Source organism: Alosa sapidissima, chromosome 1, assembly GCF_018492685.1.
Source record: "Alosa sapidissima isolate fAloSap1 chromosome 1, fAloSap1.pri, whole genome shotgun sequence".
In the NCBI taxonomy this organism is placed as follows: domain Eukaryota; kingdom Metazoa; phylum Chordata; class Actinopteri; order Clupeiformes; family Clupeidae; genus Alosa; species Alosa sapidissima.
In genome coordinates this window covers 45,549,944-45,563,365 of record NC_055957.1, presented here as the reverse complement: position 1 = coordinate 45,563,365, position 13,422 = coordinate 45,549,944, and the positions used below count along the sequence as shown (strand labels likewise).

The window sequence follows — 13,422 nt, the reverse complement described above, 5'->3', positions numbered from 1 at the left end:
TTAATCACTTAACAATGATCCCTTCATTCAAGGGCATAATGGTGTGTATTGCATAGGAATACAAATCAATAAATACTGATGCTTTGGTAAAATGCATGCCCTGCACTTGATAAAGACAGTCTGTGAAATTATAAAATTACTGTAGCTGTTGGCTTATATGAAAAAAGATGTTACCAAGCCAGAAAAACAAAATTGTGGAATTCGAGGTCTACCATAGAACATGCACACAAGCCTCTGATATTTGGGAAACTCCCATTTTTGAGGATTGCCTCTATGTAGACCAATCACCTGCAAGGTCTTTGTCAAAAACGCCCGTGAAACTTTAAACGGACGTGCATTCAAGCCATACATGGACCAGTACTCCTTAAGTTTACTGTTAAAGTAGCCAAACAGGCGTCGACTTTGAGAGAAGGGGCGGAGATTAAAGGCCTCTCTTTTCCCTGTCCCTGCGCCATTTCGTAAAGGAGAAACGCATGGCGTCAATTTGATGCGTAGTCAGTACTTGTGCCAGCAACCGAATTTGTAGATCCTTCCGAAATATTCATTTTAAACTTTAAGGTTTTGGTGAGTATTTTTATTCAAGGTTTTTACACATTTTTGTTTTTCTGCCTTGGCAATATCTTTGGGATCTTTTGATGCATTATTTTTTAAGAATGTGAAGCTAGCTACGTTAGCTATTAGCAAGCTATGTCGTCGCAAGCAAGTCGCTATTCATTTATTCCAATAACAACACACTAGTCTGCACTAAATTTGCAGGATTGTTTTTGTAAGGTGTGACTTTTATACGTTTTTCGTGAGCTGGGACTGATTTTTTTGCATCTTGAATGACTGACCGGTGCTAGTTGTTGCAGCTGGGAGCTAACGTAGCTGATTTTTAGAGCAAGCTGAAGAACGTTTTCTTACTTTGTTTGCGGTGTTTTTCCCATTTTAAAGTATTGCTCTTTGTCGGTAGTGCTTTACTTTTGAGGAACCATACCTTGGACTGCACTGACTCTTGTTTTGTTCCACATGGCCGATTTTGTCTTAAATATTGGTTGCAGATGTTTTTGTGAGGGAAGTGTTTTTTCATCAAGAGCATTTCTGGCTTTTCGAGGAACAATTTCTAAACAAAAACATGGACTCAATTTTACATAAATATTTTATTGACTTCAATAAATGTACATGTTTGCAGTATACGGGAGCACGCTCAATTATTTGATTGCAAGCTGCCTGAATGTAAGCTGAACATGCACTACTGTGACGAGATCAAAAGAAGGCGTGAAATGCAGTGGGAGAGGGCTTGTTCTCCTTTTACTGTACTTCCAAAGAGTTCAGGGAAGACCTGTGGTTAACCTCAGGTCTATGTTCTGATTACAGAAATCCAAAACTGGGAGGTTATTGATGAAGCCTCTTGAACCAGCGTTGCATTCTTGTTACGTTAACCTGCCTTCATCTAGTGTTACACTTGTAGCAATATTGCTGTTTAGCAGGCGAAATCAAAGTTTGATTTATTTAGCACAGATGCTTTAATCCAAAGATTTGACAGTCGCGTTTGCACTTACAAAATAGCTGAACTTGGTTGACACGTCTGATTACTTCAGAACCCCCCCCCAAGAAATAAGTAGTGAGTGCTTTGTAACCTGCAGCTAATGTGATCTGCACAGTTATAGTGTGCTTGCTCGCTAACTTACTGTTCTTACGTTTATTTGCAATCAATTGCTCTAGATGCTGACATTGACCTGGAGTTATTTGTCAGGACTGAAAATACAGAAGTTTATTTGGTACAGATGTAAAATTGTCCTCCCAACAATTTCACTGGCTAAGAACATAGTTTGGATGCTTTGACATTTATTAGCAATCCACAATGTAGATGATGAGCCTTTTGTATATTTTAACCTTGGATGTTCAATAAGCAGCTTAAATATAAATTAGTATTAATAGCATAGTATTCAACTATTAAATTAAAATGTATAGCTGACAGTAGCAAGTGAGCACAACATTCCACAGAGGTCTACAAAATGCTGAGAGAAAGCTTCAGAATTTCACAAATCTACCTCTGTTTGAGACAACCTACTGGTCATGCCTTGAAGGAAGCTTGAATAGGATGTTTTTCTTTCTTTTTGGAATTTATCTTCCTATTTATTTACAGGTTGATTAGCTGTCAAAATATTAAAACATTTGATAGAAAGTGGCAAATGTGGACTCCAGGATACAGATGGCCTGGAGACCAGTCGAATCTTGGGGCACATACTGAATTTGTTCTGGCAGATTTGTCTGGTCACCTTGCAATTCAAGGCGATTTCTGAATCATCAAAAACCCAGGACCCCATGCCAACTGCTTATCCAGCAAAGGGTGGGCTTTATACGATGAAAGGAGGGCGGTTGGCAACATTTTGTACATAACCATTGGCTGTAAACAACAGGGGTGTGCATTTTCAGACGTTTTAAATGACAGACATATATATTTTTTATTTTTTGAGATTGAGTAAACAACATTCAAAACCATAATTTACAAGAAATATATGTTTGCTAGGTTTATCATTGCTGGTTATGCCCCTTGGAACTCAAAGTGAAGTGAACTGAGATTGTTTGGTGTCAGCGAGGCTACGATTCAGATCCAAGGACAATGCTAATAGGCCTTGTTCAGCCTTGATCAGAATTTCAATCATCCTGACTGACCGTCCGCATTACATATTGCAAGTGATCAGATCCAATCGGCCTGTCCGTATTGACTCAATCTTATCCACGGTGATTTCTATGGTAATAGGCTACGCCCAGGAAATACAAATGAGCAAAATGGATGAAAGAGAGCTGTGCCTGTTTTTGCCCCAAATGATTATGTGGAGCTATTCTGGAAGTCCAGAGTTCTTTCTTGCGAGAGCACAATATGAATTTGCTCAGCAAGTGACTCTGGCGATCAGTAATGATGCTCATTACCTATGCCCATGGAGCCGAGCTGCACCAATCACACTGGTGTATCTGATCTAGGTGAGGCAGTGGCATCAGTTTGTTTTGAAAAGTGATGGGGACAATAACCATCAACTTAAGTGTGTTTTAAAAAGTGATGAGGACAATGACATTTTTGTGACTACAATATAATTTGCATAGGCCTATTTCATGTTTTGAAAATCACTGTCATTGTAATGCGCATAGACTGTTGTGCAATTTTTAACGTGTTAAATAGAGCTACCAAAATCGGAGGTTTCTCTGAATTTTTAGAATTCTGACAGCTAATTGAACGATTTTCACTGTGCTTTGGAGTATGGTTAGTGAGTCTAGACGATGCGAGTGGCAGAGGCAATCACGTACCTGCTGGTCCTGCAACAGGAGATTCCTTCACCTTTTAGCTTCGTCTCTCAACAAAAGTGTCTCATATTCATAGCTTTTAAGCCTTGCCAGATTGCAAGCTATACCGGGCACTAACAAACACTAATGGCTCGCTCGCTCATTGCTCCTAAAGCCACTTTAAATTATGTGTGTGCTTACACTCAAAACTTAATTTAGTACCTCTATTCCTATAAAATAGATAGAAGTAGATTTCATGTTTGTGGCTTGTTGAAGTGTGGACTATAACTGCTCAATTGTGTCCGAGCTCAGCAGCTGTTTCAGTGTAGGCCACTTGAAGACTACGGGAGTGTAATACTGTGTTTCACCACATTCACTACATAGCATTTAAAGGGGTGCTGTTTCACTCATAGCAAAATACTAAATGAAAACGGGAGATATAGCCTATTTTTTCTTCATTTATTTTTACCCAGGGGTTTCAAAAAGTGATGGGGACAAAATGAGTCATGACAAAAAGCCCCCCCCCAAACTGACACCTATGCATGCTTGGCGCTGCCTCTCGAGTTGGCCCATTTTCATTACTCGTAGCAAGGACCCTTAATCTTTTGGATTTGGGTCTGGATTTCCAGGCTAATGTGGCGCCACAGCGCAAAGTTTTTGTTAACTGCAAGAAAGCGACAGAAACGGTGGCGACTACTTAGTTGTGTTTAACACTCCTTGAATTAATTTCCATCTCTCCGGATCTACGTTGTTGTTAGTGTTGCATTGCAAGTGACTTGGAAGAAAACGAATCTGTAAAAATTTGATTGGAATCGCATTTGAAACCACTGCCATATGGTTTGAATCAGATTTGGAAAAATTAGATCTCGTAGTTTTTCACTGTCCTGATTCCGATTTGGAGTGGTAATGTGAACAAGGCTACATTGACTAGCTGGACCCTGCTCAATGCCATGTTTTCAGGGAACAGCAAGTCCGGCACCAGTTTCAGTCATTTTCCTGACATTCCATCATCACTTCACTGTATTGATGTCAGCTGATCGTCCTCAACTAGACATATAGCTATGGCCACACAGATGAATTTCATCAGATGAGGCTCACTTTTACTGATCGTATAATTAAGTTGAATAATTTATACAGCTGTCAGATCTGATATTTGCATCACTTGGGGTGAATAAGATAAACAACTCATTCTCTTTCACTTATGTAATTCCGACTTTGTGACTTGGTGAAGTTGGCATGGATGAGACTGTATTATGATGACCATATTATTCAACCAGAATTATTCACATGAGTGTGTACAAATACAGTCACATACCTGAAGAAATTGAGAACTGCTATTAGGAGGCGATCAGACAGGACGAGCTTTGCCGCTTATGAAACACAAGATAAAAATATCATAAAAACACGGGCCCACTTGAAGTTGAACTTTTTTCAATTCGAGGCACTCGGCATACAACGCACCCAACAAGAGGCGCTCTGGGCGCATAAGCAGTGTGTAAAGCGCTTACTGCAAATACGAAACAACATAAAAAAGGGGGCAGCTCACTGCAGTCACCTCGTCTTATCTGATCGCCCCCTTAAATAGTCATTGGTGAAGACTTTCAGTGCACAGTATTTTAAATTTTAAACCAAGATGCATTCTAATTTGTAACTCACTTTTGCATTGGAACGAATGGCTGCACACAAGTCAGTAATTACAATCACAGCCGCAAGCTTAGTGAACGAGTACATTTCTGTGGTGGGCCTCATAGTAAATAAAAACAATCAAACTACTACTTCATATTTATATTGTACCAAAGGGAGAACAATTATCTGTAGCAGGAGTGTGTTCTCATGTATTACAACTGTTTGACATAAACACATTAACAATGCTTTCTCTTTCAGATGGCCGATGACTCAAAAACAGATTATAGCACCACCATATACACTAAGTTTTTAACCATCTTTTTTTAGCTAAAGGTTGCTTACTGTAGCACACTGTGTAGTTTATACTAGAGTAAGATTGTGTTTTGTTTTTTAACCTGAGTTTTAACACATCAAGCATGGCACCTGATGAGTCATCATGATGGTGAACTTTCACCTTTGTTACAGTGCAGTGCAGCTTCTGTATGGTTAGACTAGACTTTCTCTTATGGATACTATGTGTCATCTGATGGCCAATAGTAGCCATTTTAGAAGGACTATTTTTGAGCCTTACTAGCAGTTATGTTGGGTTATTTCGGTGATGAGACAGAGAGAGAGACCTTCCTAATTGACTGGTCCTGTATTATTTATTTTTTGGCTAGATACTGTCTCCTGTCAAAAAGCCAGTCAGTAAATATCTTCAGCAGAAGTTAAAAGACCGACATTTACAAAGAATTGGATGGAATTGTGATTTTCCCTTCTGTTTTTTGGGGGAGGATGGGGGGGCTGCAACATGGATGTGAAACTATTGTTTTTTGTGGGAAAGAAGGCAACATTGTGAAAACCACTCACCGAGTTACCTAACCCTATGTAGTTGTATTGAGGTGTCTCTTTTGTCGCCTCAGTGTAATTCGTTGGGCCAAGCGCTGCTTTCTGAGAAGGTGCTGCTGGGAGTTGTAGTTTTGGCTGAGAGCACCCCTCCCAAGACCCCTGCCAGCATACACTGGTCCCATCCTCAGTGACAAAGAACTTACAGGCAGGACAGACGACCTCCCTCCACACAGGCTCCATGGAGTGAGTGATGGTTATTAAACCCCACAGTTCTGTTCTGTCAACATCTTTTCCTGCAATGACGGCTGCTCTCAGTGAGACTCTAAGAACACACAGACATACACATATGCATACATACACACACACGTAGTTATTTTCTCCCCACCCCTCAGGAGTACCCCTTTCTCACCCTTAAAAACCCTATCCCACAGATGTCTATGTTCAGTTGACCAGTTAATGTGTGTTGAACTGAGAATGGGAAACACTCTACCAGTTGTCTGTTATATTGATGCCACTGTTACTGGTCTGTTATATTGATGTGTTGTTGTAATTGCTGGTTCTCCCCCTTGCTATTCAGGCTTAAGTAATGTGTGTTTTGTTTAGTGATTAGTCAGGTTGAGGTTTCCTGCAAAGGTAAAATTTGCTTGATTCCATGGGTCCATACCAGTGCTCTCAACTCAAGAGTATTCATACAAATGCTTAGTTACACAAGGCTTTTTTTAAATTGAGATTAACATTTTGAAGTTAAACTTCCCTTCTGTAAATTTAACATTGACTTAACAGCATAGAGATTAATTGTGGTGTTAATTACGTTTAATGAAAAGATATTTCAGAATTTTGTCAGAGAATGAAAGGTGCGAGGAGTGTGTCCAGCTTCCCTTTTGTGCAGGAGAGGCCTCTTCTCAGGCACCCCTGTATTTCCACCAGGGATAGGGCTGTGTCTTTGGTTGGTATGTCCACCAGGATAGGGCTGTGTCTTTGGTTGGCATGGTCCATGTTTGTAGTTTACTTTTGGGGGGGGGGGGTTATATCCTCTGTGGCTGACTAACCCGTTGGCTTTTGTCCTTGTCCCCTCACCTTCATCTATCCATTCATCCGTCCATCCAGTCGCTCACCTTCCCTGGCAAGCCTGATGGCCAGCAACGTGACCAACAAGACGGACCCACGTTCGCTCAACTCGCGGGTCTTCATCGGCAACCTCAACACCATGCTGGTGACCAAGGCCGATGTGGAGGCCATCTTCGCCAAGTACGGCAAGATCGTGGGTTGCTCTGTGCACAAGGGCTACGCCTTCGTGCAGTTCGCCAACGAGAGGAACGCCAGGGCAGCCGTAGCCAGCGAAGACGGTCGTATGGTCGTGGGGCAGGTTCTGGGTAAGAACATATGAGGGAGACATGCCTAGGCTGAGTGTGCAGTTGGTTCAACTAGCAAAGCAGTTAGCTATCTGACTATTTGTTTATCTGTAAACTTGCATGTCTTTTGAACTTTTTGGGAAACCTCATTCATTACAGAGTCATTTGATTAGGACAGAAAGGTTTTGCATATACTGTGAATCACAATACTGTTAGCATGTGCATATGTACGGCACATGTAAACAGTATTGTATTATGACGGGCTAAGGGAGCTAATGATGTGTTTTGTGCTATGATTTACTCTCCAGATATTAATTTAGCCGCAGAGCCCAAACCACACAGGGCAAAGACTACAAAGCGCTCAGCAGGAGACATGTACAGGTATGCCTCTCTGCTTCACCATTTCATATTACTAGGGGTTTTGGTTATCTAATTTAATTTCTCTCTCTTTTGTGTATGCAGTAGTTCAACATTTGACCTGGACTATGACTTCCAGAGAGATTACTATGACAGGTAAGGCTTGTGGCACACACAGCGTGTATATCAATATTGTAATGACCTGAGGCTCATTCCTGGTCAAATCAGACAGCATCTAGGAAAATGGTTGCCACACCCTCTTTTTTTCCATTAGTATTTGGGGGCCAAGCAGCGAAGCTGCGAGGACCTCATTGTGTTTCTACGTTTTCCTATTATTATTATTATTATTATTATTATTATTATTATATGCAGTGGGAGTCTATGGCAGCCCATAGAACCGTATGGTAAAAAGTTGGGAAATTTGGCACACTGATTGGGGACGGTCCCATGATTCATGTCACCAAGTTTCATGTCGGCAACTCGAACCCTCTAGCGCCACCAACAGGCCAAAGTTGGACGTGCGTTCATGCACGTAACTTTTGACCTGTTGGTCCGATTTTCAAAAGTCCGGTATTGTTGGAATCCTTGGACCAAGCAGAGTTCAACGCAATCCTTGGACCAAGCAGAGTTCATTTTCCGCCATTTTGGATTTCATCAAAAACACTTAAAATGTATCAGGGGGGTCACATACTTTCTCTGATTCCCACCAAATTTGACACAGATCATCTTCAGACCAAGCCTCACAAGTTATCACTTTTTGTCTTCGGAAGTATTACCGTTCGCCCGTAAAAGCCAATCAAAATTTTGCGGCAAAGCCGCCATACAGGAAGTGAGCTCATATCTCAGCAACCCTTGCATGTATCAAAACCAAACTTGGTACATTGACTCGTGACCCCATCAGGAGGACCCTCGAGAAATTCGGTGACCTTTGACCTCTAGGGGGCGCTGTAATTCACAAACATGCCTTTTGGCCTGTAGCTGCTGCTGTGCTTAGAATTAAATTGTACTAGTGGTGTCTGGTAATACTGTGAAAGGTCCTTAGGTCAACTAAGGGCAACTTGTCACATTAATATAATTTATTCGGCCGCCATATTTGATTTGATCAAAAACACCAACAATTTCGCACAGGTCACAAATTTCATCTGATCTTCACCAAAATTGGCACAGACCATCTTCAGACCATGCCTTGTCACTTCATTTATTTCTGTAACAATTGATAGAAGCGTTCGCCCGTCACATCCAATCAAAATTGGTGGTGAAGCCGCCAAACAGGAAGTGAGCTCATATCTCAGCGATCGTTGCATGTATCAAAACCAAACTTGGTACATGGATTCATGACCCCATCAGGTGAATGCCGAAGAAATTTTGTGACCTTTGACCTCTAGGGTCACTGCAATTAGCAAAAATGCATTTTGCCTTGTAATTTTTGACGTGCTAGACGTGAAACTTGCTTTGACAGCTTATGGCCATACGTCTGATTGCAGCATTGAGCTAACAGCATTTCGTTGCCATGGTTACTCCGGCCTATCTGCTTGGCCCCCTCATTGCTGTTTGCAGCTATATTTTTTTTTTTATTGGGTTTTACCATGTGTGTACTGGAAAAAACCTAAGTGTAAATGATTCAGACATTAAAAATAATAGGCGTCTCAGGTTTTTTACATAATGTTTAGGTCCCAAATATTATGTATGTATTTTTGTTCGATTCCAATTTTTTCATCCTTTTTTTTTCCTCATTTTTTTTCTAGTTATTACCCTTTCAGAAATGCCTCCCCTTGAAGCCATGTCTGGGCATTAATGTCTTAAAAAGTAGGATTCCTAGCCTGACCAAATTTGACCAAATTTTTGTTTGTACTGCATGACCATCGATTTTATATAAGGCCTAGACTCGGAACAAAGTGCGAAGAGAGTATTATTGTTGGCTTTATAACATTTTTTTTTTGTACCCACATGGCATCAATCAGCATTTCGTCTCCACAACATGAAGATATAACAGGGTGAGATTTTATTTCATTTTCATAGGGCTAAAATGGAATGTGGGGTAGCTTTTAGGAACATGTAAATCTATAGGGGAATGATTTATGATAGTTTAGGGTACAAAGTGCCACTGTTGTATATCCATAAAGAAATAAAACTGTGCAATTAATTTAATTAATAGATAATCATCAATTATGACTCCCAACAATTATGAGAACAACGTAATCAAAATATAATTTGTGTTATAAATCCAGTGAACCCTTTAGCACTACAGTGGTAACTGTTGTATACATGGATTGTTTTTGCATGTTTTATGTTTCTTTTTCAGATGCGTTATTTAAAATGGAATTGGATCTACTGGGTTTTTTTTTTTTAGTTTAGAAAATGGATGATGTTTCCAAAATCATTCAGTAATGGTGTTAAATAATCGTGATCTCATGATTTTGCCATTGTCGAGCAGCCCTATACATAAATACACATAGTAATTACATCGTTATATCTATGAATAATATTTATCTATGGTACAACATTGATACTTATTTTTTATCAACATAGATTTTCATGTTCTTACTAGCTATCCCACATACCATTTCAGTCTTTTGAAAATGACAACGTTCACTTTTTTCCTTTTATATATTAATGCCCATTATATGTGGAGACCTCAAATATAGGTACAGCATCAAAAAAATAGCATTTAAAGAAAAAGTAATAATTGATTGCCATGGGTACAAGTTTATAATGCCCTCAATGTATCTCTTTTTGAAAATGTTTCCTAATCTAGCGCAATTTAGAAAATCAGTGAGCATGTCTTACTTTTAGTGGTTCAGTCATACTGAAAACATGTTTGTCTTTCATCCTACAAAGTTTGCCATGGCTGTAATATACTTTTCAAGACATTAAATATATTTTCAAGATATTTAAGACATGGCTTCCCAGATAATGTGTTTTTCAGGATGTAAATAATATCAAGATAGATAGATAGATAGATAGATAGATAGATAGATAGATAGATAGATAGATAGATAGATAGATTCAAGGGCTAACAAGAAGACATAACATCACAGGATTTGAGCAGAAATATTTTACAGGTCTTGGTTTTAGGATGCCTTTAAGTTTTTAACAAAATCGGTGCACTTTATGCCTACGATGATGTTTCCTTAAAATTACTATCACATAAATTAGTAAATTAGTATGGCCTTGATTAAAACACACGATATTGAAACGCAACCTGTGTATCATGACGTGTATTGTATCTCCAGATTCTTATCAATCCATATTGTAGGTTCACATTTATTCCAACTCTCTCCTCTCTCTGTTGTAAAGGGTGTACTCGTACCCATCACGTGTGCCTCCCCCGCCACCCCCCCCTCCCACGTGCAGTCATCCCCTCCAAGCGGCCCCGTGTCAGCATCAGCAGTGGTGGCAGCCGCCGCACCAAGTCCAGCTTCTCCTCGTCCAAAAGCAGCCAGAGGACATCCTCACGCACCAGTCAGTACACACACACACACACATATACGCACACTCACACACACTCACACACAGTGCTTTTATATCCTCCCTCTGTTTTGTGTCATTTCCTCTCAGTGAAGGCAGACGATCTGCAGACCATTAAAAAAGAGCTGACGCAGATAAAAAATAAGGTGGACTATCTGCTGGAAAGTCTGGACCGTATGGAGAAGGATCACAGCAAGAAGTCCGGTACGCCACTTTCCACCCTCATGGCTGAACGAAAATACCTTATTTAATTAATTATAAGCTAATACATTGAATTAATTGTAAATTAATGAATAAATAAGTGGTTGATTAATTGTTGTTTTATTTATTTATTTATTTATTTATTGTTCCTGTGTGGAGCAGAGGGTAAGAGCGTTAAGACAGAAGCTGGAGAGGCATCGTCCCTACAGCACACCAGCAGCAAGAAGGAGCGGGAGCCTCAGGAGCTCAATGACTCCGAGGAGGAGGGAGACCTGCTGGAGGAGGAGGAGGAAGAGGAGGAGGTGAGGAGGGGTGGAGGGCGGGTGATCGGGACATATGTCCTCATTTAATGTCGCTTTTCTACTGCATGGTATCAGCTCAACTCGCCTCAACTCTACTAGCTTTTTTTGGCTTTCCATTAGCAAAAACTGGTACCTGGTACTATTTCTGGTATCACCTCCATTGAGGTTCCAAGCGAGCTGAGGCAATGGCCAAAAGGTGACGTATTGCAGGTTACTGGTGGGTCCCTGTGTTCTGAACAAGCCCGTCATTTTTAAAAAATACCTCAGCAATACTGTGCGAACACGACGAGCCGTTAACAATTTTCACAACTAGATTGCGTTACCTACGTTATTATTCACAACAGTTGCATTCGTTAATTTGATTTGCCACTCTGAAAATGGAAGAATGTCCTGCAGTTCGAAAAGACGAGTGTTCTATCTCATTATGAATTAACAAACTTTCTCTCATGGATTAAATTTAACATTAAATCAAACAGCCACATACCAGGAATCAGAAACACAATCCCCTTGATTTTGTCCGTTGTTATTGTTATTAGGCTACCGTGTCCGCATTAGTTACGCCATGCTAGTATTCTTCCTCGTTGCTATGGCTCCCAGCTACATTAAAGAGGGTACTTTTTAGTGGTGGAAAAGGAAAACTTGCTACCTAAACCGAGTAGAGGCGAATTGAGCAGATACCATGCAGTGGAAAAGCAACTTAAGATAAGAGAATGAAGTTCAAGTACCTTAGGCATCAGTCACCTCCATCTCACACGATTATGTTGATGTGTAAAGAAAAGCGGCCTTCCTCCTACCTTCTGGAACACAGGCTGTTCTGTATTCTTGTGTGATGTCTGTAGAGGTCTTGTCAACACGTGCTCTCCTTGTCTTAGGTGAAGAGCCAAGGAAGAGAGAATGAGGAGGAAGAAGAGGAAGGCGAGGAGGGGGAGCAGGAGGAAGGCGAAGATGACGGAGACAGTGTCAACGGAGACGACTCCTAAAGCTCAAGAAGAAACACACACACACACACACAGGATTCATAGACAAACTTGCATTGAAGTGGAGTTTCTCCCCTTTGTTTTATCATTTAACACTAATGTAGTGCACATGCATGTTCTGACACACACACCCACACACTTCTCAAGGTGACTTGAAGTCCTTGGAATTAATTTCTTCGGTCTCTCTCCTGTCATTCCATTTGCTTTTATGACTCGCCTTCTCTCTCCACTGTCTTTTACAAGACTACCAGTAGGATGCACTCTTTCTCTCTGTCTGTGTGTCTGTCTGTGTCTGTCTGTGTATAAATGTTAGAAAGGACGTGTGTGCGCATGTGGTGTTCTGTTTTATGACCAGCAGAGTGAAGCAGAAGGGTTGTGTGCTAGGGAAACCTCAAAGCTCCAGGTTCGAGTCTTGTTTGTAGACATATATTTTAATGGTGTAAAATGAAAACCTCTCCCTTGTTAATGTCTTGAATGAAATGAAATGAAATGCTATCTTTTCTGTTTTATTTTGATGTTTGTGTTCTCAGAAAATGGTGCATAAGTTTGTCTTCATAACATTGTGTCTTTTTATATATTACCTGGTTTCACTTGTACTGTAAAGAAATATTTCAATAAAATGTCTAAAATTAAAACTCCGCTGTTAAATGTTTCTCAAGTTTTTGTAATATTTGTTTAGAACCTACTGGATGCTACTAAGCGTACATTGATTACCATGGTCCAAGTAAAATGAATAAAAGGAATTGGATGCTGTTCTCATAATGAAACTGTATTTCCTTGTCTTCAAGTAGCTTTCATATGCAAACTGTCGAGGACTCTTAAGGAAATGAGGCTAGTGTAAAACTAAATGCTGACATCTGGATATCATTACATTTATATTTTAATAACCTTCTGTCCTGCTTTTGTAGAATCTGTATAGTCTGATTGTGCGTGAAATCTACTTTCAGTTCTTATAAGGTGTTTGAGGTTGAGCTGATTTTACGCTGTGTGAATTCTGTACCTTCTGGAGGGTCATAAAGATTAGTCTTTGTTTTATTATTGTGCTCT

At 40.2% G+C, this 13,422-nt stretch overlaps 1 protein-coding gene across 1 annotated transcript; it reads left to right on the top strand.

Annotated features, from left to right (window-relative positions):
* Positions 1-402: 402 nt before the first annotated feature.
* LOC121709931 (heterogeneous nuclear ribonucleoprotein C) lies at positions 403-13,028 on the top strand. Its single transcript, XM_042093665.1, is given in 10 exon segments — positions 403-564; positions 5,793-5,961; positions 6,826-7,091; positions 7,379-7,451; positions 7,533-7,583; positions 10,725-10,766; positions 10,768-10,889; positions 10,986-11,099; positions 11,259-11,398; positions 12,271-13,028. Coding segments are annotated over 9 exon segments (921 nt in total). The 5' UTR covers positions 403-564; positions 5,793-5,956; the 3' UTR covers positions 12,379-13,028.
* The last annotated feature ends 394 nt before the right edge of the window (positions 13,029-13,422 follow it).